Raw genomic sequence first — 22,436 nt, 5'->3', positions numbered from 1 at the left:
GTGACCCTGGCTTCCTGCAAATGACCAGGCCACATTCTGTGAGCTTCCCTGCAGCCCCCATGCCTCTGGGGCACCCGGGTGTGCCTCTGTCACTGTGCCAGTGAGAGCTGGGATTAAGCTTTCAAGCATCACGTCTTTGTTCTGCAGATGTGAAATTTATGTCTCAAAATTCCAAGAAGGAAAATAATGGCATTTTATTTCATTGGCTCTTTAAAATATGCTCTGTTCCAAAAGGTTGAATCTATAAACATTACTGGAAATGTGGGAATGGATGCCAGAAATTCCTAGGCTTCATGTCTGCCTGGGCCAGGATATGGCTGCTGCTCCTGTAGACTATGGGTTAAGAAATATTGCTATTGGACACTTGTTGGAAATTTTAAGCCCCTTGAAAAATATGACTCCACTAGGAGAATCTTGTCAGGAGACACCCAGGCAGCATTTACAGTTTTCGATCGATCTCTCTTTTGTGGCATGGCCAGAAGCCCAACCACTGAGCACTTTCAATATTTTTCTGTTTCTCCACCTTCCAGTTGGATTCATCTCTGGAGTATCTTGAAATTTCCTGAAGTGGTCCTCCCCTGAAATGGACCACAGGATTAAAAAGGCCAACAGAAAAAAAAAAAATTTCCAGTCTGGGTTTTAATGCTTCCAGTAATGAACTGGAGGTGGGTTATGTACATCTCAGTTACAGGAGGGAGAATATAAGGTACATTGATTGGTAAATCAAGTGTTCCTATGGAGCCAGAGCAGAGCCCCGTGAATGAAATGTTTATATGATTCTTGTGTTACCTGTCCTCTTTTCCTGAGAATTAGGACAGATTTTGAACCTGAAACAGACTGTTGAAAAGGTATGCTAAGGGACTGTAAGATGATAATTCTTTCTATATCTTAGTTTTCTTGGATAATGATTATGACGATGACAACTAACATGGCGTGGCAAGGGTAAAGAATCCACGTGGGGTGGGAATTTAGCGAAGGTGTCATGCTCTCTCCTAAAGCAAATACCCAAAAACCCAGAACCCAACTGACTGAGCCCAAAACAAACTGATAAAGACTTTCTTGAATTAACTTGAGGTGCTAATTACACCATTTGATTTTATCCACATTACATGATCCAAAAGAAATGACTGCTTATATTAAATATGTCTATAAAGAAAAGTACATTGGGGCTTCCCTGGTGGTCCAGTGACTCCATTCTGTTAATGCAGGGGGCCCAGGTTTGATCCCTGTCAGGGAACTAGATCCTACAAGCTGCAATGAAGGTTTGAGGATCCCTCTTGCCACAAGCAAGACCCAGTGCAAATAAATAAAATTTTAAAGTGCACTAGGGGTGGGGGAGGGAGGGAAAGGAAAGATGAACCTAAGAGTTGAAAGTCCAAGGAGACCTAGAGGTAGCCTCCCTTTTATAGGCTGGTAAATCCAAGGGCATCATTTGAGGCAGTGATGTAAACAGGAACTTCCATCTTTGTGGAAAGGAACCAGCTAGGGATCCTACAGTTCCGTTTGCTCAACAACCTCCCACGGGAAACGCAACTCATGTTTTCTTGGCAATGAAGAACTGTTAAATGTAGGTAATCACAAGGGCCCTGAGATGCCTGTCTAAGGTCTGTGGCCACATTAGAAATTATTTTAGCTTTGACTTGATGTGTTTTAGAAAAGAAATACTAAGCAACAGCTCAGCTGTTTGATCAGGGTATGACTTCTTAAGGAAGAATCTGCATCACTGCAGATGTACAAAGAGGAGGCTGGCTGAGATGTTATAGCTATGGGACTCAGTGTGCCTCATGGGAGTTTTATACAGAGGAAAATCTTACTGTCTAGTAGACAGGAGTGAAGGTTCCCTCCTTCCAGCCTCACAGCCACTGCCAAAATAGCATCACGTATGCCTGATCTTTAAGCTTAAAGGTGGCAAAGGTGTGACAAGACTGCAATAGGGAACAGCACAGCTGCGGGCTGGAAGGGAGCAGCCTCGGTTAGGACGCAGTGTTCCTCAGTTGCCTGCATCTTGGCTGGCAGATGCTCCCAGCTGGCTGGTGTGCAAGTCTGCAACTTGCAAAGCAGCCTGGAAAGACGGTGTTGCTTGCCAAAACCAAAGCAAGTAGGAAGCTAGCAGACAGAGTGAAGAGATTTGGTGCATTTTGCTGACTGGTTTTAATCCCCTGCCTACTTTGGGAACTCAAACTGGGCCCAGGAAGGCTTGTTTGATTATTTTAGTTTCATCCATCTGAGTAGTGTAGGTCTGGATTATGGAGTAAGAATCCTGTTGCTGCAATAGCACCCCTCAACTCACCTTTACACAGAAACTTCCCTGTTTTTATCAAAATGGTTTGATAAAAGTGGTTTTCAAAATGTGGTCCCTGGATCAGCAGCATCACCATCAACTCAAAACTTGTTAGAAATGTAAGTTCTTGGGCCCCATCCCAGTACTACTGAATTAGAAATGCCAGAAGTGGGCCAGTAAGTTCTCCAGGTGACTCTGGAGCACATTAAAGTGTGAGAACCACCTCTTTAGACCAAGCCGATTAGGCAAACTATGATCATGAGAACTGGAGGAACAGAGCTTCATATGCAGGAGTGGTGGGAGCAGGGAGAGAGACGTCATAGAAAGTGGCGGCCACTCTCCTGCTGGCCATTTGTATAAAACCAAGGTGCTGGGACTTCCCTGGTGGTCCAGTGGCTAAGACCCCAAGCTACCAATGCAGGGGGCGCAGGTTCAACCCCTGCTTAGGGAACCAGGTCCCATGTGACACAACTAAGACCCTGCATGTCATAATTAAGAGCCAGCACAGCTAAATAAAATTTTATTATTATTATTATTTTTTTTAAATAAAATTTTAAAACGAAAGTGCTTTCCTCTCTGAAGCCCAAATGAGGGAAGACTTGCCAGGGGAAAAGGAACGTGAGGAGAGAACCTGGTGAGATCTGGGAAAGTTCCTAAGAGTCTGTTGCCTTTGATAAGGCCTCACGTGAATGGGTGGCTCCCCGCCCAAAGGAAGGAGCTGTTGCTTCTCACCCAGCACTGCTCTAGTTTGTACATGAGTCTCCTGATCACACTCAAAAGTTCTTAATTATTCTACAGACATGGAGAGACTAGACAATGGAGGTGGGCAAGAGGGAGGGGAAGAGTGGGCTGCAGCAGCCCCATTATGGGGTTCAGCAGAGAGAACTATTCCACCACTGAGGATTGTGTAAGAGATTCTTGCCAAGAGTCAGAGATTCCTTAAAAGCCACTAGTTCACATCAACAGATAAAAAAGCTGTGGTACATATATACAATGGAATGCTACTCAGCCACAGAAAGAACACATTTGCATTGTAGCGAGGTGGATGACCCTAGAGCTTGTTATACAGAGTGAAGTGAGTCAGAAAGAGAAAGACAAACACTGTTTATTAATGCATATATACGGGATCTAGAAAAATGGTACTGACGAACCTATCTGCAGAGCAGGAACAGAGATGCAGACGGAAAACTTGTGGGCACAGCAGAGGAAGGGGAGAGTGGGACGAACTGGGAGAGCAGGGCTGACATATATACACGCCCATGCGGGGAACAGACAGCTGGCGAGAGGCTGCCGCGTAGGACAGGGAGCAGGGCCTGGTGCTGTGCGGTGACCTAGGGGGGTGGGGTGGGGTGAGGGGGCAGAGGCTCAAGGGGAAGGAGATAAGCGTACACATAGAGCTGATTCACGCTGTGGTACGGCAGAAACCAAGACGACACTGAAGCAATTATCCTCCAATTAAAAACGAATGTGAAAAGTCACTAGTTTGGCCATCATGAGACAAAAACCGCTTCATCACCACCATCACCGCCACCACCATCTTCATCATCAGGCTACAGCTGACCGAGCAGCCAGCTACGTGCCTGGAACCATGGTAGATGTTTTATTTAAATTCTCTCTAGTCCTCCCAGCAACCCTGTAAGTTTGGTGGTATTACACCAGTGTACAGATAAGCAGAATGCAGGCCGGAGAAGGTAAGAAGCAGGCCCAATGTTAGTTAGCAGGGGCTGATACAGGATTCTCACCCTTCTCTGGTATATGACACAGTCACTCTATAATACTCCTGTCTGTGGTTTCCATCTGCCCTGTGACTAAATACATGCAGGGACCAGGTGCTCCTTACATCCTAGGGCAGTTCATCTTTAGGCCACTGGAATGCTTTCTTTGTTTATCGGTGCCAAAATCTACTTCCTGGCAGAGTTCACTCCCTTGTCTTGAAGCCAGCCCTAGTTACACGCCAGGTGACTCCACAGGACACAGCCAACTCCTTTTCCCCCACTGACAACTCTATCTGCACAGAGTTCCATGAATCTTTACTTCTTTCAACTAAAAAGCTGGTTTCTGTCCTCCCCTCTTCTGTTCTAGAGAGGCAGACAGGCTCTTATTTTAAAGCCTTGAGAGTCTGTATTCATAAACAAACGTCTACACCTCATAGAATGCTGGGATGGTACTCCTTATGTTGCTAATGACTCTTTGAGCCACTGTGTTTATGAACCTTTAGCAGAGACATAAATCAACACCCTTATTATTCCTCAACCATCCCAGAGAGCAAAATAAGTCACAGAGTGATTCAGTCTCGGGGTGGAAGGGAATCCCTTTTCTAGTGTTTCCAGGATAAGGCCTTTGACATCAGCTTGGTTGTACTTTTCAAGATGCCAACCTAGAGCCTCACAGCCCCAGGGCTGGATGCGGCTGGGTGACCACACGTGGGTGCAGAACTCATCTTGAGAATCACACACAGATGACGCCCCGAGTTCTTGAACCCTGGTATGACTGACGGAGATGGAGGTCACAAGCGTCACTCACAGGAGGTGGCACTCTTACCCGGCAGCACCCTGGTCTGGGACCTTGAGGAAATCCAAGCTCTCCAGCACCTGTGATGCTCGGTCCGAGCCGATGGACTGCTGCTGTGGCAAAGGCGGGCGTGCCATGGATGTGTACAGGCTCTTCTGATTTGACCTTTGGTTTCCAGCAGCATAGGAATATGGCACAAACTGGTTTTTAATGACTCCATTCTGATGCAATCCTAGAAAGAGGAAAACAGAAGAAAACAAAGCTGAAAATTTCTGATCCTGTGTTAAAAGGCTCTTCAAACTTTTCCTCTCTATTAGCCAAGAGCGAGTTACTTAGCTTTGCTAGGCCTCAGTTTCCTCATCTAAGGGCATAACTGCTAATATCATATATTGTGAAGAATAGACCCAAGATGTTGTAAACTCCCTGGCAAATACGTGGAACAGAGCAGACTCTCATGTGTGCTTGTTGAACTTGACATTAGAACTACCAGGTGTTCAGGGTTTCAAAGCCGACGTCAAAGAAAGGTAAGCTTCTGACTAGTTGGAAGGCACATTTTTGGGTCTAAGAAAAATGATGAGGTTATGATTCAAAAGGGCTGGCAGGCAGCTGTTTAAACAGCTGGACATCCATTTTCAAGGAGTCAGTCCTGGGTGTACTCTGTGAGAGCCAGTCATGGGAGACGGAGAGAGGAGTCTACACAGGCAGGGGAAATGTGGCCACTGGTTGGATTAATCTGAACAGAGCAAGCTCTCCTAGTCAAACAACCGTTCCTAGTCAAGATCACATCATCCGGTAAGTGATGGATTACGGTGCTGGGCTCCAAACCGCACACCTTGCCTGAAAGGGGAACTGTTGTTCTGTGTTACATATGCAGAAGGCCTTATCTCTTCTCTCACTGACAGGTTTGGGCAAGAATGAAGGGGAACAAGGCTCCCCAAGAAGCCACAAAACCTTTTCCATCCCAATTAAGAGAACAACTCTTTGGTACCAGTGGGATGACACTTAGCTTATAAAGAGGAATTGAGGTTCAGTTTTTGCCTGCCTCTGATAGCTACTTGACCTCGAGCAAGACACTTGATCTTGCAGAACGTCAGCTCAGTTCAGTTCAGTCGCTCAGTCGTGTCCGCCTTTTTGTGACCCCCATGAACCTCAGCATGCCAGGCTTCCCTGTCCATCACCAACTCCCAGAGTCCACCCAAACCCACGTCCATCGAGTCAGTGATGCCATCCAACCATCTCAACCTCTGTCGTCCCCTTCTCCTCCTCAATCCTTCCCAGCATCAGGGTCTTTTCAAATGAGTCAGTCCTTCCCATCAGGTGGCCAAAGTATTGGAGTTTCAGCTTCAGCATCAGTCCTTCCAATGAATATTCAGGACTGATCTCCTTTAGGATGGACTGTCAATTTCTTCATTAAAGAAACAAGGAGCTTGGTGAAACCCCAACTGCTGCCCAAGTCACCAAGGACAGCCAAGGGACATCCAGAGTGGGACATATTCTAGGGCCATGACACTCAAAGGGGGTCCCACAGATGGGCTGCTCTGTGCCACCCATGAACCAGCTACCCTTGTAAGTTCAGAAATTAAGAGCCAAAAAAAAAAGAAATTAAGAGCCAGCATTTAGAAATGTTCGGAGCAGTTTCACAGATATATCTCATGTCTGCTGAATCTAATAAGAAATTTTGGCTTGTATTTTGATTGCTTTTAAAATCCTAGTAGTTTTTATTATATCTTACAAAAGTATAGTTTGTGATGGGTTAAAAATTAAGGAAAAAAACAACAACATAAAAAACTAAACCAAAGCTAAAAAAACCCCCTAGCTTTTGATCCTTCACCACAGAAAGTGTAAGTACTGACATAAGGGACTTGGGTCTAATTGCCTCATTTTACTGATGAAGAAACTGTCATGTACAGAGGTTGAGAGCTGTGCTCAAGGTCAGGTAGTTGGTCTGAGGCGACTCTGGCCAGTGTAGTTGAGGCAAATGAACTTTCCAGGTGGTCTGGCCAAGATTTTGCACGGGTGGCTGGCGCATAAGTAGTAACACAATACTACATGGTTCTCTTAGGTTCTTTTGTGCTTGGATTTCCTTCAAGAATAAAGGCAGAGAGGAGGAAAGACAGCCGGGCCAGGCAGGATGGGGACTCCAAGAGAGATGAGAATTGGCTTCTCACTGGTAGGCACCGTTGTCCATACTGAAGCACTCAACTATGTGATTCCAGGGCAGGGGACTAAAGAAATGCTTCTTACTGCTTATTTTGGATGCTGCTACAAATAGACTGCCTTGTCTGGCATGATCTGAGTCAAGCGTGGTCCAGAGATGACCCTTTTAAGACCTATAACACTAAACTTAATAACATCAAGCATTCTGGAGGCAGTTTCTTATTAACAGAATTGTGAGCGATGGAAAAACACTTGTGAATTTGGAGAGCACTCTTCCAATACTAAACAGATTTTAAAGGGCAAAACCTCTTACATTTATTTGGGTTTGGATTTTGACTTGCATGCTATATGTTTATCAGTTAAACAATGAGAAAAATCTAACATAAGATCTAAAAATTTTTTGGTATCAATTTTGCAATTCTCTCAGATATTACTTTATTTTTTTGGAGCCAACCTCCTAGATCCTATCTGGCTAAGAATAAAGACTTACTATTTCTTCATTCAGCTGTTAACTAGATGCAAAGTATTGTCAGCTTTTGGCTGGAGCTGGGTAGTGATGGTGGGGTTATACCTGCAAACTCCAGTTTCCATTAAGGCAGCATCCTACATCTTAAAAACTGATGACATTCTGGTTGCTATGGGCAGTGAACTCTTCTTCCTCTTACTGATGTAGGAAGCCTTTCCTAAGGAATTAATACTTCCAGGCAAATCGCTAACTTAGCTACAGTACGGTCTCACAGGTTCATACACAAGTCCTGTGAATTTTAGGGTCACAGGTAGGGCCATCATGTTGGGAGGAGGACATCTGACACTGAGACGGCTCACGGCTGGCTAATATGTTGGCATCTGTTGGCTAATGCATTTCTTCCTCAATGCATTTTACACATCTGGGTCTCGCCTACAGCGCATGCTAGGCTTACCTGGTGGCAGAGGGGCAGCTCTCATCGGGTAGTTGGCATTGTGAGTCCTGCTGGAATAATCTCTGCTTTGAATTGTATTCCTTCGGGTAGGACCTGAAATAAGCCAGCAAGATAAGGTCCAGATCAGTGCTACTGGCTGGTTTTTATGGCTCCTGATGGATTTTTGCTGGTGGAAAACTTTTGAGAAGTCTGGAAGGCAGGTCTCTGTGGGATCTATAGGAGACTGGTTGCAGGGTCGACAGGCTCTGTGAGGGGCATGTTGTCCTGGCAGCAGCTGGATGGGAGGGGCCGGAGGATTCGCTGACCGAGGGAGAGATTTGGAATGTCAGAGACAATGGCTTTACAAAGAATTGTTAATAAGCATACAAAGGGGTTTCTATCGTTGTTGACTTTGCGAAGAGACAGATGGGTCAAATGAGTGTTTGTACTCATGTTCTGCCCAGAGAGCACAGAAGCTGAGGCTGTGTTAGCTGCATACCACGGTCCCTGGAGTGGACACCGCAGCTCCCCCACCTCTGCTGTCATCCAGAGCCTTCCTCACCAGAGTTTGTGCTCTACAGTCTTTGAAGGAAACACAGAGATGCTGAAGGGGAGAAGCAGACTGGCACCCTCGACATGATGCGCAAGCATCAGAAAATAAGCAGCGCTAAATGGAGCCCTGTGGGGCCAGAATGAGGCCCGGGGAGGCGGGGTGACTGCGGCCCAGACGAGACCTCTGCAGAGGCGATGTGTTGGAAAGAACTACAGTCAATAAGGTCTCGAGTGGGACATGAAGGAGAGTGCGATTAAGCCAGCTGGAACAGGGCCGCAGAGGAAATTCCTAGTAAAGAGGAGAGCAGGAAGTGGCAAGGTATGAACAGCACAACGCAGAGGAGCCGGGTATCAGGTCCTGGGGTGAGGGGAGGAGGCCAGGTGTGGGGGCCCCCCTTCCTGCCCTCCCTGTCTCATGGAGATACGCTCAAACACCGTATTGCACAGTGGCTCACTTCGAGGCCCACTGAGCAGCGCTCTCACTCATCCTCTGGTTATCCACAGCGCTCCTTGGCCCGGCCCTGTGCCCTGGGGTCTAAGCCAGTGACTGCTAGGCTTTTGCACTCGAGTCGGGTTTGGCCGTGTGGGAGGTGCTGGCAGGAGGCCGGAGTGCTGGAGGGGACAGGAGTTGGGGTACTTTTTTTTTTTTCAAATTTAAGTATTTAATTTACATTATTGTGTTAGTTTCTGATGTACAGCAAAGTGATTCTGAGACACGTGCTTTTTTAGATTTCTGGCGTCTCCTCCACATCCTACATCCTTAGGGTAATAGTAGCATCTTGGATTTCTCTGCCCGGGCCCCAACCCTGTTCCCTTCATCCTGCCCACATCTCTATAAAGAGTCCTTTTATGTAAGCTTCTTCAAAAATCCCACCTAAATGTGCTGTCTTCTGCAAGTACTCACTGCTACTCAGACATACACCATTTTCTGAGTGGCTACTTTTCTGTGCTGTACTAGTGAGTTACACAGTGCATGCCAGCGTGCACCGTAGACAGAAGCCACGAAGGCCCGTTTTATACTTGGCATACTCTTCATTGGGTATACATGTGGACTGTATTCTGTAAGGGTGGCATCTAAAAAAAAGAATCATAGGCCAGGAAAAGGAGTCGAACTATAGAGTGTGAGTGCGTGCGTGTGTGTCTCCTAATGAAACAATTTAAAGTGAAGGAGGGAGATATTAAACGTGACGTACTGTAACGGAGTGAACCCTTGTAAGGAGTTGGTAAGTGTTGTCAATTTCTTTAACACTGACACAGAGGATGAAGTTTGTATTGTTGACAAGACTGGACTGGAAAAGGCTGGGAAATGTAAAGCTGACAAATAGATTTGTTTTAAACATAATTAATACTGTAATGCCAGGAATACTACACATAACTACTAAATGATTCAGAAAAGTTTAACCTGCCCATTTGCCTTGACGTTGGTTTAGTCTGAAACGTTTCAATCAGAAGAAAACCCCAGCCACGGGAAGCGGTCAGTGTACTGGTTCTTTGGCCCGCAGATCTGTGCAGTGTTATGAGCATTTGGTGGGAAAAGAGTTTAGCTTGGAGAGAGGGTGAGCGGGGGCCAGGCAGGGAGCCCAGCGGCCCAGCAGCGGCCCCGCCCGTGGGCCTGTGCACACTTACGGGAGTTTCTGGGCAGCCCGGGTCCGATGCTGACCTGCAGCACTTTGTTGCTGGGCTTGAGGATGGCCAGGTCGCCAAAGCCTTGGTGGAACTGCACTTGCCGGGAGCCCCCTGCACTCCAGGGACCCCAGTTCTCCTTTTTCAACTTGATTTCAAGCCTGTGACAAGCGTATATGTTCGAATTAACAAAGAAAGGGAGAGAAGCAGGGAGAAAGTGGCGTTCACAGACCCCAGCCTGGAGTTGCTTTGTAAAAACAAGACAAGACCGGATCACGGGAACCAGTCTGGGGCCCAGTGGACGGGCATGGCACATGCTGAGCCACCAACCAGAGGCAGAGAATTGGGGGCCCAGCCCCTGGGAGATAATAGCTGGTAAGGGAGGTGCCCCAGTATTGGAGCATGGTCAGGTGGAGACAGGTGGGGACAGAAGGAAAGGCCACCCTCCAGGCCACACCTGCTGCGCTGCCTCTCCGTGTCCTGTCTGATTGCCCAGGTCTGTGGGTGAGGAGGACTGAGAGATGCCAGACAGGGAGCTCAGTCTCCTTTGCACAGTGTGTGGCTAGTATTTTTAAGTTTTTTTTTTTTTAGTTATTTTTTTAACTGTTTTTTTTTGTACTGGGGTATAGCTGATTGACAATGTTGTGACAGTTTCAGGTGGATGACAAAGGGACTCAGCCATACATACACATGTATCCATTCTTCCCCAGACCCCCCTCCCATCTAGGCTGAGAACGTGGCTACTATTTAATTAAGTTCTAGTCATCCACCTTCACCCCCACCCCAGGGAGGAAAGGACACTAGCAGCCAATACCCAAATAAAAGGGAAGTTTACTCACAAATGCAAAACTCCCCAGCCAGTTTTTTTATTTCCTATGTTGCCCATATGCCTACATAATGCAATTCCATATTCTGCTTTTTTAACCTTGTATTTTTATTTTGTAAGACAGAAAAACCATAATTGTCAGTAGTTGCCTATTCTTTTGAGCAGCTTGGCTTACACATATTCTTACTTTTTTTGAGTTACTCCCTTTATCCCAAATTCTCAGACAAAAATAACTGCCCCTGGTTCTCATGGCCAAATTGTTGTTTGAAAAAGCTATAATGACTTCATTCTACTTCTAGTGTCTGTTTCACTTCAACCGCAGCAGGATGAGTTATGCTACGTTCCCCCACTCCTGGAACAAAGGCTTTACTTTGGCCCCTTGCTTGTGAGTAGGAAGAGTGGAGGGTATCCTCGTTTTATAGATGGGGAAATTGAAGAAGAACAAAAAGCCAAATAAATCACTTGGCAAACGTGAGACTAGAAGTTCAACAGTCTGCCAATGTCTGGCACGTAAGACGATGTTATTAACGTAAACGAAGGCGAGCCCGGACACAAGACACTGGCTGTCCACAGTCCCCAGTCTCCAAATGCCCCACCAGCAGGCTGTGCCATGCACTCGTCTAGGGGATTTAAGCCCCAATCACTTTCTTCTGCTTCAGCCTTACACTGTTTCTGCCTGCTCTGCGAAATAAAATATTCCTTCATTAGTAAGATACAAAAATCTGCCTTTCTTGACCTCACATTGGTGACCTTTGCCCAAGGGATAAAATATACCATTCAATGAAGTCATCTCACAGAAATGCAAAAGTAACCTTCCCAAAGTCCATGGCAATCACCCTGACTGTCCTCTGCAGGCCGTATGAGTCCACAGGAGAAGCCAAGGCCCCAGAGCTCCTTAGAGCCACCCAAGCCAGTCAGACCCCACCCCTACTCCACAGTGGACTCCAGCAGTGAGATCAAGGCCCCAGATCCCAACTTACGTGTTGCTAAATTTCAGAGGTAGTTGCTTCTGGGTTTTTTCCTCATAACGCTTTGCTAAGAGGCTCAAGAACTCAGTTTTGAAGACAGATTCAAGCAAACTGTCATATTCTTGCTCATGAAGAATAAAAAGGTCATCCTGCATAGTACTGCAAAGAGATTGTAAAGATTCAATGAAAGTTGCAGTTTTGTTGATTCCGTGATTTTTTTCCCCACCCTTTTTCTAATCCTGTAAGATAGCACTAAATTTCCACCATCTTCCTCTGCTACTGAAAATCTTTAAAACAAAACACAACAATGAAGTACAAAAATAAAATCCCTAATATCTGCTTTTAAAAGAAGTTTATAGTCTACCAACAGCATAATCAAAATATTCTCTCACATGACTTTTAAAATCAGGAAATTAAGGACAATTTAGTCTGCATTTTAAAAAATCCATTTTCAAATTCAACTTCTATGTTCTTAAAATCATAATAACCCAGAATGTTATGAATGTGTTAAAAAAGGGACAACTCCCCTTAAGCCTCAAGTCAGCAGCATTTAGGATATGGTTGCAGCTACTGTAATACATCCTAACTTGAAGAACCGTAAGCTCCGTTATCAAAAGAGAAACCAAAGTCCTACACTTCACAGGCACAAGTCGGAAGCCTGTAGGTATTCAGTGCTCTGCTAATACTGCCTGCCAGATGCATAAACACATCAAACTGCAGAGAAATGAGAGACAGGTGTACACACAGCAAGCACAGTCCCCACCCTCAGGGTGGGTCAGGGAAAGGACATGCCTTTGTGGGAGTTCCTTGTTTGGACAGGGTAGGGCTGATGGGGAAATTCGTACACACAGTGGATGTTAGGAGCTGCAGGAAGAATGGAAGAGAGAGGGTGAGGGGCAAAGCCAGAACTGGGGAATATGCTTAGTGGTAAGGGGACTTTTCAGACAGTTCCTCTCCAGGCCCAGCCGGAGTTTGTGGAAATCAGAACACATATACACTTGAGAATTTTTCTTCCTTAGTTGCTAGATGTATTGCTCAACTGCTCACCTGAAAGAGGCCACCACCCCCAAAGGCTTCATTATATACAACCCTACCATTACCTCCTAGCAACACTGTCATACATCTAAGACAACCCTCCTAAGAATGACGTCACATTAGGGACAGTAAGTGTTTTTCCAGGTACTAAAAACAAAGTAAGTGAACTCACTTCAGTAAACTGACCACAGAGATTAAATTTTAATCTCTCCAAGTACAGGAAATACCAATGACACGGTTCTATCACTAACACAGGAGCTGTTCCTGTGTCCCGCGCAGGGGGCCCCAGGGTTGGGGCATCAGTAGGATTATTGCGCTGTGACATGACCAGACAGTGAGGCGAGTGCAGAGGACTGGGTATAAAAAATCTCTGAGACTGGGGAGCCTTCTTCCATGGAGTCTGATCCAACTAAACAGCAACTGGGTTTCCCTGGTGGTTCCGAAGGTAAAGAATCTGCCTACAATGTGGGAGACCTGGATTCGATCCCTGGGTTGGGAAGATCCCCTGGAGGAGGGCATGGCAACCTACTTCAGTCTTCTTGCCTGGAGAATCCCATGGACAGAGGAGCCTGGCAAGTAACAGTCCATGGGGTTGCAAAGAGTCGGACACAACTGACTGACTAAGGTTACAAAACAGCAACCCCTGTGGTCTCTCTATTCAGTCACAGGAATATGACAAGGTGGGGGTGGGCAGACCATGGGACCAGAAGTCTTCCTTGAGTAGAAAGAGCCTTTGTGGATGATCCTGGGCTTGTTAGGAACCTTCTCTCTCTGTTCCAAGGCAGGGAGCTAATGACTTGTACCTTGTCAAGCCAGTAGCTACAGCCACAGCTCCTCACTCTAAACCCTCAGCTCCTCAGTCTTTCTACAAGAGCTTTTAATCCACAGGAGGAAAAATATATAAGGTAGGACCACAATAGAGTTGGATTGCAAAGGCACAGTATGACAGCATTCATAACTACAGGGGAGGAATGGAGTAGAGTAGCAGCGAGATACCCTCACCAGGAAAGAGGAGCCCGGCCCTTCACATCCTGCTTACTGAAGACCAGTAGACCAAACAGCTCTGCCTGGATGTGAAGTCAGAACACTTTACAGGCATGTTGGGACATAATAGCCATTTGGGTGGAGCATGTGGCCATTACTATTACCTCAACAGTGTTTCCAAATATAAGAAAAAGCAATTCAGGGCCAACATGACAGTTCTACAGTGCCTGGGAGCCAGGCGTCTACTCCTCCTTACAGGTATGATCAGAAAGTCATACAAGTCATTTCTGCTTGCACCTCATTGGCCGGCATATGTCACACGGTCACACCTAGCTGCAGGGAGCTTGGGAATGCAGTCGTCGGTTGGCTGTCAGCTATTGTCATGTAAAGGAGAGAATGGGTATTACAGGACAGCTGAGAGTCTCCACTCTACCTCCTTGCTCACAGATTTACCCAACTTTGGAGTTGGAGTCTTTTCTGAGAACAGTATACCTCAGAAGGTGCGGCCACAACACTCCTATAATCCTCCTGTTTCTAGGTAGATGAAAACTCTGGAATTGTTTCAATTACTTCAACGACAGCAATTCCAAACTCCAAAAGGCACTTGTGTAAAAAGCTGCTCAAAACAACTCTCCCAAGTCATTTGGAATTAATGAAATAAAGTCCCAGTATCCTAGCGCAGGGCTACGAAGACCTCTGTGTCAGGAAGGAGAGTGTACAGATGGGGAAGAGGGCAACAAGAGGCGCCGCTGTTTGGTGTATGGGGCGGAGTGAAACTCCCGTTTCAGCTGCTGGATTCATGTCTGGGCATGTCCATTTGCCTGGCTGGCCTTTAGGCGGGACAGTGATTATTCGACTGGATTATTAAAGGAGTCCAACATAAGAAACCTTGAGCGGTTTAATGTGTGCAGACTATTAGGAGTTTCATGATCAGGAAGAAATAAAGCCAGCAGGCCAAAACATCAAGGTCAATTATCAGCATGAGTCTGGAAATGAGAAGAGACTGTTTGGACATTAGGACTTTAACCATCAAATTCAAGAGCCCTTCCCTTTGGTGATCGGAGTCAGAAAATCAGGAATTCTCTTCACCCAGGCCAGAGCTTCAGCTCATTCTCCTTGCCTCAGCCCAGGTTCCTAGGTCTGAAAACAAAGCTTTTACACCTTGTTTTTTCCCCCTAAAATATCAGACTTATTTTTGGACTTCACCTCCATCTTCTTCAATTGCTCAAGCTGCAATTCCTTACAGATGTTTGACGTAGGAGCTTATGTTGAAAGAAGCTTAACTAGTCCCTGGTTTGGCTCTTGATTGGTTCTTTATCCTCTGTTTCTGTGGCTTATTGTTGTACAGCTGACCACACTAGAAATGCTTGGTTTACTCCCTTAACCAAATCTTCTTCATAAAAATGTTAGTTACAAAACCCTGGGTAAAGTTTTAACGGAGTTTTTTCTTTTTTTTTCTTAAGCTGAAAAGGCAATTTCAGCTAGGATGGCCCCTGCTTTTATTTAAACTCTCAAAAAGAAATGTTTTCTGCTTATGAAATAGATACTCCTTAAAAAAATATTATGTTTATTTCTTTATTTTGGCTGTGCTGGGTCTTTGCCGCAGCACTCAGGCTTGCTCTAGTTGCAGCGTGCAGGGGCTTCTCTTGTTGTGGCAAATGGTCTTATTTGCATGTGGGATATTAGTTCCCTGACCAGGGATCAAACCAGATTTGCTTACCTTTCAAGGCAGATATTTAACCCTAGACTACCAGGGAAGTCCCCAGTGCTCCTTTCAGTAAACTGAGAACTACAAAGGTGAAAATTAAAAGCAGAAGAAAACAAGCCTTATCCAGAACTCTACCCCCCAGAGACACCAGTAGCACCAGTTTGGGAGCCTACTTAATTTCTCTGAGAAAGTGCAGATACATGTGGTGTCAGGCCTCCTGGGAAGAGCTTCACCCGACCACAGGGGAAAGGCTCAGTCCCATTTTTGTGTCCCAGGAATATCCTGGAAACCAATCTCTCCACACTTGTAAGCTGTGTGCCCCATGATTACGCAGGGCATGGCTCCTCCTTCCAGAATGCCCTGAGGCAGGGACTGTGTCTCACCAACTGCAAATCCAGAGTTGAACACAAGGTTGGTGGTCAGTCCAAAAATGCAGAAAACTTCCAGCTTCCCAGAGCTCAAAATCCATAGGAAGTCAAGATTTCAGGAAAGCATCAGGTCAGCAGAGCAGATCCCAAGTGAAGGAGGCTGTTCTTATTGCTGGAGAGTCAGGACAATTAGGCAATGAACCATTTTTAGGCAAGAATGTCATGCCCAGGAGTGCTGGGGCCTCTGTCTAAAGCCCACTCCTTCTAGGCTGACTTTCCTAGTATGTACAAGTACTGGAAATCTACTGACCTACGCAGACAGCCCTGAAGCTTTTGATCTTAGGCCTCTGGGGGTCAGCTATGGGAAAGAGAAGGACTACTAGAAGCTTCATCAGAGAGAGCTCCATATAGGAGATTTTATATTTCAAACCTCATGAGCTACAACAGGAAGGCCAAGAATACAGGCCATTGTACCTCCTGACCACTCTTCCAGCAAACTGAGTTTTTCAAATAAGAGCGAGACAAGGTCAGTTCCTCGATGGCTCAGCACGTAGAGAATCCGCCTGCAATGCAGGAGACCCGGGTTTGATCCCTAGGCTGGGCAGAGGCCCTGAAGGAGGGCATGGCAACCCACTCCAGTATTCTTGCCTGAAGGACTGAGGAGCCTGGCAGGCTACAGTCCAAAGGGTTGCAGAGTCGGATACTAAGCACACACACACAGGCCAGTGAGGTATTTGGACAGGCAGCAGCTCTTGAAGGAGCCTGCAGAAACGATGCTCGGCCTTTCATCAGCGGTCCCCTCAAAGGCTTGGAAATATGATGCTCCAAGGGCATCAGTCATCAGGAGTGTGTCACCTCCCGATAGTCTCACCACGTCTCCATGAAGGCAGAAATGCAGGTTGTCAGTGTCTGGCCTTTTATTTAGATAAGGAGTTCTTGCCCTGTGAGTGACTGTTATCATCACAGCTCTCTGAGCTATTGGGCCTAATCTATTTTTTTTTTCTTGTAAGTTAAAAAAAGTTTTTAAAAAATTTCAATTATAATTCAACTAGATATATTTCAGTACACTTATAAAAGGTAGAGACTTCTAAAAATATGATGTCTACTAAAGTATTAGGAAACACTTTTTATTATGGAAAATTTCAAGTATATCAAAAAGTAGAGTAGCAGAATGAACCACCACATGGCAGGAGTTTTCAACAATGATCAATCTACAGACAGTCAAATTCATCTGCAGTCTCATTACCCCCACTTCCACAACATCAGCTAGGTTATTTTACAGCAGAGTATAATCATATTATTTTATCATTAAACATTTCAGTGTCTATCTCTAAAAGATAAAGCCTTCTTAAATATAAATAACCACAATATTATTATCACACCTAAAGGAATAAACAGTAAATCCTTCATACAAAATACTTGCTACGTTCCCTGGTAGCTCTGACAGTAAAGAAGCTGCCTGCAATGCGGGAGAACTGAGTTCAATCCCTGGCTTGGGAAGATCCTCTAGAGAAGGGAATGACAACCCACTCTAGTATTCTTGCCTGCAGAATTCCATGGACAGAGGAGCCTGGCAGGCTACAGTCCACAGTCACAAAGAGTTGGACACAACTGAGCAACGAACACTCGTAACACACTTGCAAAATATTTAGTTATTTCACATTCCCCAAATTGCCCTGTATATTTCCTTGTATGGTTGGTTGGTCTGAATAGGCAGCTGTGAGCCAATTTGGCCTCCCCAGTAGTTATAAGAGTTAGGGATGGGCTGAAAGATCAGGTTTGTAGGACACTTTGATAGTCTGAATTAGAAGCCATTAGGTGATCATTCTAGCCAACAGTCAAGAAGTAAGTCCCATGAAGTCTTCAAAACACACATTACGACTCTCTTCCCAAAGTGCAAGACAACTGTTCAAATTTTTCTCTATACTAATACTGAAATATATTGAGAATACACGTGTACACACACCCACACAGATACGTTCTCCTGGTACCACAATCAATTTCTCCTCTATTTTGATTCTGCACACTCTATCTGATTGCACTTCTATTGGTTTAGATTACTAGCCTATCCCAGTGGCTGAAAGAAATGAGGCAATGGTTATTAATCCTGGCAAACTGGGGCTCAGTGACTGTAACACACAGAAATAACACCTTTAAATGACTCGGGCTCTTTTTCCCTCCTAGAGTCAGAACAAATTTCAGGCTAAGTACCTCATTTTATTACATCCTCCAATAAGGAAAGGCCACAAGGAAGCAAACATCCAGACCATGAATACTAAAAAGAAAGTGGAAAAAGAATCTGATCTTAACTGTGAGACACTGTATCCCCAGAAGCTGTGAAAAAAGAAAAAGAGATAGGGAAAACACTTGAGTGTGAATATCCCACACCTTGATAAGCCTCAGAGACTTGATCAACAAGACACTGAGTGTCCAAGTGCCAGGTGCACGTGTAGATATACAAAGATCAAGCGCCGCTTAAGGCCTCTGAGGGCTGCAGACACACCTAGGCAGTAGTAACAGTGAGAACAACACTCACTCTGAGTAGTGAGCACTTGTGTCCCAGAGCTGTGACTCCTGGGCTTTCAACTGTCAAGTGTGCCCAGCACGTTTTAGCTCACTCATTAGCCCAGGTACAAGCCCTTGTTCCCATGCAAGATAAAAAAAGAAGCTTCCACTTGGATTCCTTGGACCAGCAAGGGCAGTCTCGGGGCCCAGTAACCAGGAGAGTGTGGTCAGCAGGTCGTGGCCTGGTCAGTGAGCTGCATGATCAGAAAGACCTTTGGGAAACCAGACAGTGCCTAGAGTGTGTCTGTGAAATCCATGGCACTGAGAACCACCTGAGGTGTGGCTGCAAAGAGCTGCTGATGAACACATCTGCTTACCAGTTCTACCGCATCTTCAACTGAAGTGTTTTAAACACAACGTCACTGCCCTGCCTGGCTCTTTATCAGGAAAATTGGGAACAGACAAAATCAGAAACCACAGTGACATAGGCAAGAACAGACACAACTTAAAATCTGCTTTGGATGATCGCACTGGAGCCAGGCTTTTGTAGCCTGGTAAATCAGTTTCCTGTGTGCACAGAAACTCTGCTTTTGCCTACGAGCAGCGATTTTGTCTTGTGTGTGGAGTAACAGTGTAGAGCAGTCCTAATTCCAAGAAGACGCACCTGCAGGTGACCAGAACATCCCTAATATTTTAATACGATGGCAGCCCTAAGCTTGCCCTGGCAGAAGTTGAGGCATCCTCAGAAGGGTCCCAGGACATGACTCAAGGAGGAAGCCTCAAAGGGGCCTTTCTTCCTCTTTTCTTCGCCTTCTGTGACGTGAGGATTTCCTCTCATCACAGGGAGGATTTGGGGAAGTCTCAGCATATGTGGGTCCTTGCCATTTTGTCCTTTACTGTGCCCATCTTTGCATGAAATGTTCCCTTGGTATTTCAAATTTTCTTAAAGAGATCTCTAGTCTTTCCCATTCTATTGTTTTCCACTATTTCTTTGCATTGTCCCCTTAAGAAGGCTTTCTCATCTCTCTCTGCTATTCTCTGAAACTCTGCATTCCGTTGTATCTTTCCCTTTGTTCTTTGCCTTTTGTTTCTCTTCTTTTCTCAGCTATTTGTAAGGCCTCCTCAGACAACCAGTCAGCCTTCTTGCAATAAAGGACAGAAATGGTACGGACCTAATAGAAGCAGAAGAGATCAAGAAAAGGTGGCAAGGATATACAGAAGAACTCTACAAAAAAGCTCTCAATGACCCAGATAACCATGAGGGTGTGGACATCCTGGAGTGTGAAGTCAGATGGGCCTGAGGAAGATTTCTACAAACGAAGCTAGCGAACGTGATGAAATTCCAGCTGAGCTATTTCAAATCTTAAAAGATGATGCCGTGAAAGTGCTGCATTCATTATGCCAGCAAATTTGGAAAACTCAGCAGTGGCCACAGGACTGCAAAAGCTCCTGTGGCCACAGGACTGGCAAAGGTCCTTCATTCCAATTCCAAAGAAAGGCAATGCCAAAGAACGCTCAAATTACTGCACAATTGCACTCATTTCATAAACCAGAGTGCTGATGGGAAGAGCAAGGGTGCCTACCTGTGAACCTGGGGTTGAAGGGAGCATTTGGCAATGACCCCAGGGTTACAGATTATGGAGACCAATTTGTATTCCCCCTCACCCCTGGGGGAATGAGCAGGCAGAGGGGCCTCAAGGAGTCCAGAGATCCTTCCTATCAGGACAATCCAAGCTCACAGCAAACTAAAAGCAGCACTGATGACCTAGCGGCCACCTCTGCTCAGGCTTTTCCTGGTGAAATGCCCTCTTCATCAGGGGCAAGGTGGGCTTGGGGGCAGGACTCAAGAATGTTGATCCCCACCTTCAATAACAGCAATTATGCCCTGTTTGTTTCACAGACTACATTTTTTTTCCCCTCAGATTTTATGGGAGCAAAGGATCTGAGTATCCCTTGACTAGAGGAGCAGATCAGAAGGTAACCTTTTCTTGTGATTGTAGTACTCTCTGAGACCCAAGAAGATCAGCTCTTCTCAGGGAAGAAGAGAAAACTGTGTTCTCTTCATCGTCATTTTTACAACTGGGGAGCCTGACGCCGCGTCTCTCCAGGTGGTGTTTGGAATAGCAGATGGCAGTGTCGTGCAGAGGTGGGGCTCCCCGTCCCCACCCTTGGCCACTTACCTGAGGGACACAGACAAGATCCTCTCCATCTCGATCCTCCGCTTCAGTACCTCCTTCACCAGGCCTTTGTCTGGACCCTGTTTGACCTTTTCTCGTCCAATCAAGTACAAGCATTTTGGAGTCAGAAGCAAGTCTCGCTTTACGCTCTGCAAGGACAGGTGTTTTAGAAAAGTGTCAGAGTGACAGTAGTCTACACACAGGACATTGGTGACCAGGTGAAAGGAAGCTGCTTCAGGCGGTCAACTTTCACTACGATCGGAGGGTGACTCCCTTTATCATCTAACTCTTTCGAGAGCAAAAGAACATGTTACTTATGATTGTTAGGTTGACATATACAAAACTGCTGATACTTGACTCTCTTTAACTTATAAAAATGTTAGACTCACGTGGATCCACCTAAGGGATCAGGGCAAACCAACATGCAGGGTGACCCTACCAATGGTCTGCTCCAGGATGTTTCTCATACAGGGGTCCCTCAAGGGACCCTGCATATGTAATGTTTGTGAGTCCATTAAAGTTTTACTCTTTAAAGTGGATACATTTTCATTTCAATGGTAATCCTTAAAAATCTAATACAAATGTACCGTGTTACATCCAAACAATACTGAGAGACTTAACATTCATGTTAGTATTCAAACCTGCCACCAGAGCCAGCTAGCACCATATTTAGTTTGTAAGCAGTGATTTGGTTTTGGCAAAACAACATCATCCTTCTTCTGAAATTATTATTGTTCGTTCTTTATTTTTTTCCCCGACCAAAAACCAAACAAGAAATAACTCACATAAAAAGCTCTTAATGGCCCATAATTTATTATGGCTTCAGATTTCACTATTAGGGTCAAAATTTTATTAGGCAAAAGAAAAAAGACAGATGTCTAAAGAAAGAGGTTAAAAAATCAGCTGTCCTCCAGTGGCTCTGTCAAAGCCCCGCATAGTCATTTGCCCAGGGAAAATGGATAAGAACACTTCACTTTATATTCTCAATCTTTTGATCCAATGAGTCTACTCCTAACAATTTACTCTAAAAGCATAAGTAGACAAATGCACAAAGCCATGTGAAAGAATGCTCACAGTATCCCTTTATTTATGATGGTAAAAAAAAAAAAGTCATGAGAAGAAATTAAGAAGAAACTGGCTCAAAATAATAGTGAAGCAACTGTTGAATGGGATACTATGCAGGTAAACAAAACAATGTATAAATTGTTATGATATTAACATATCTATTAATATAGAAAGTTCTCCCTGGTGTATTTTAGGAGAAAACCAATGCAGAACACAAACCAGCATTAAGGTAGATTTCAGTTTTGTAAACTAAATGTACAAATGTATGTCTGCATGAAAACGTTCTACAGGAGGCACACACGATGTTAATAGTGATTGTTTCTGGGTATAGGTGGCTATTTTTCTCTTGGCTTATCTGCATTTTCCACATTTATCTACAATGGATACGTTCTGTTTTGGTAATCCCAAAAGCAAAATGATGAGTTATTTTTAAAACTAAGGAACCCGTTTGGTGGCTCCCAGGGCTGGGCAGGCAGCACGCACCTTGAACCTCCTGTCGTACTTGGTCACTGTGTCTGCAAAATCGATCTTCTCCCTCTTGCCCACAAACTGCTGGAGTTCCGGGTGCTCCTCCATCCCAATGTAGTCCCCAATGAAGTTCCTGTTGATACTGTTTCTCCGTCTCTCCTTCTTGTTCAACAGAAGGTTGGAGGCTGCAGTTCCCAAAAGGGCAGAGAAGGGAGAAGGATCAGTTCCCTACAAGGAGGAAAATGCTCCGTGTGGAAAGACACAGAGAGACTCCTAATGAATGCAAGGCTGCAATGCACAGTATGTGCA

General features: G+C 45.2%; 1 protein-coding gene across 1 annotated transcript in view; it reads right to left on the bottom strand.

Moving 5' to 3' along the window:
• The window catches only part of MYO1E (myosin IE), a 214,948-nt gene that overhangs the window by 14,576 nt on the left and 177,936 nt on the right, over positions 1-22,436 (bottom strand). Inside the window, exons 21-26 of the mRNA XM_069596358.1 lie at positions 22,143-22,312; positions 20,598-20,743; positions 11,830-11,976; positions 10,027-10,184; positions 7,870-7,962; positions 4,823-5,024 (exon numbers count right to left, since the gene is read on the bottom strand). Of these exons, the coding sequence (XP_069452459.1) occupies positions 4,823-5,024; positions 7,870-7,962; positions 10,027-10,184; positions 11,830-11,976; positions 20,598-20,743; positions 22,143-22,312 (916 nt within the window). The remainder of the gene's footprint in view (positions 1-4,822; positions 5,025-7,869; positions 7,963-10,026; positions 10,185-11,829; positions 11,977-20,597; positions 20,744-22,142; positions 22,313-22,436) is intronic.

This window comes from Ovis canadensis, chromosome 7, assembly GCF_042477335.2.
Source record: "Ovis canadensis isolate MfBH-ARS-UI-01 breed Bighorn chromosome 7, ARS-UI_OviCan_v2, whole genome shotgun sequence".
Taxonomy (NCBI): Eukaryota; Metazoa; Chordata; class Mammalia; order Artiodactyla; family Bovidae; genus Ovis; species Ovis canadensis.
This window is presented reverse-complemented; position numbering and strand designations above follow the sequence as displayed.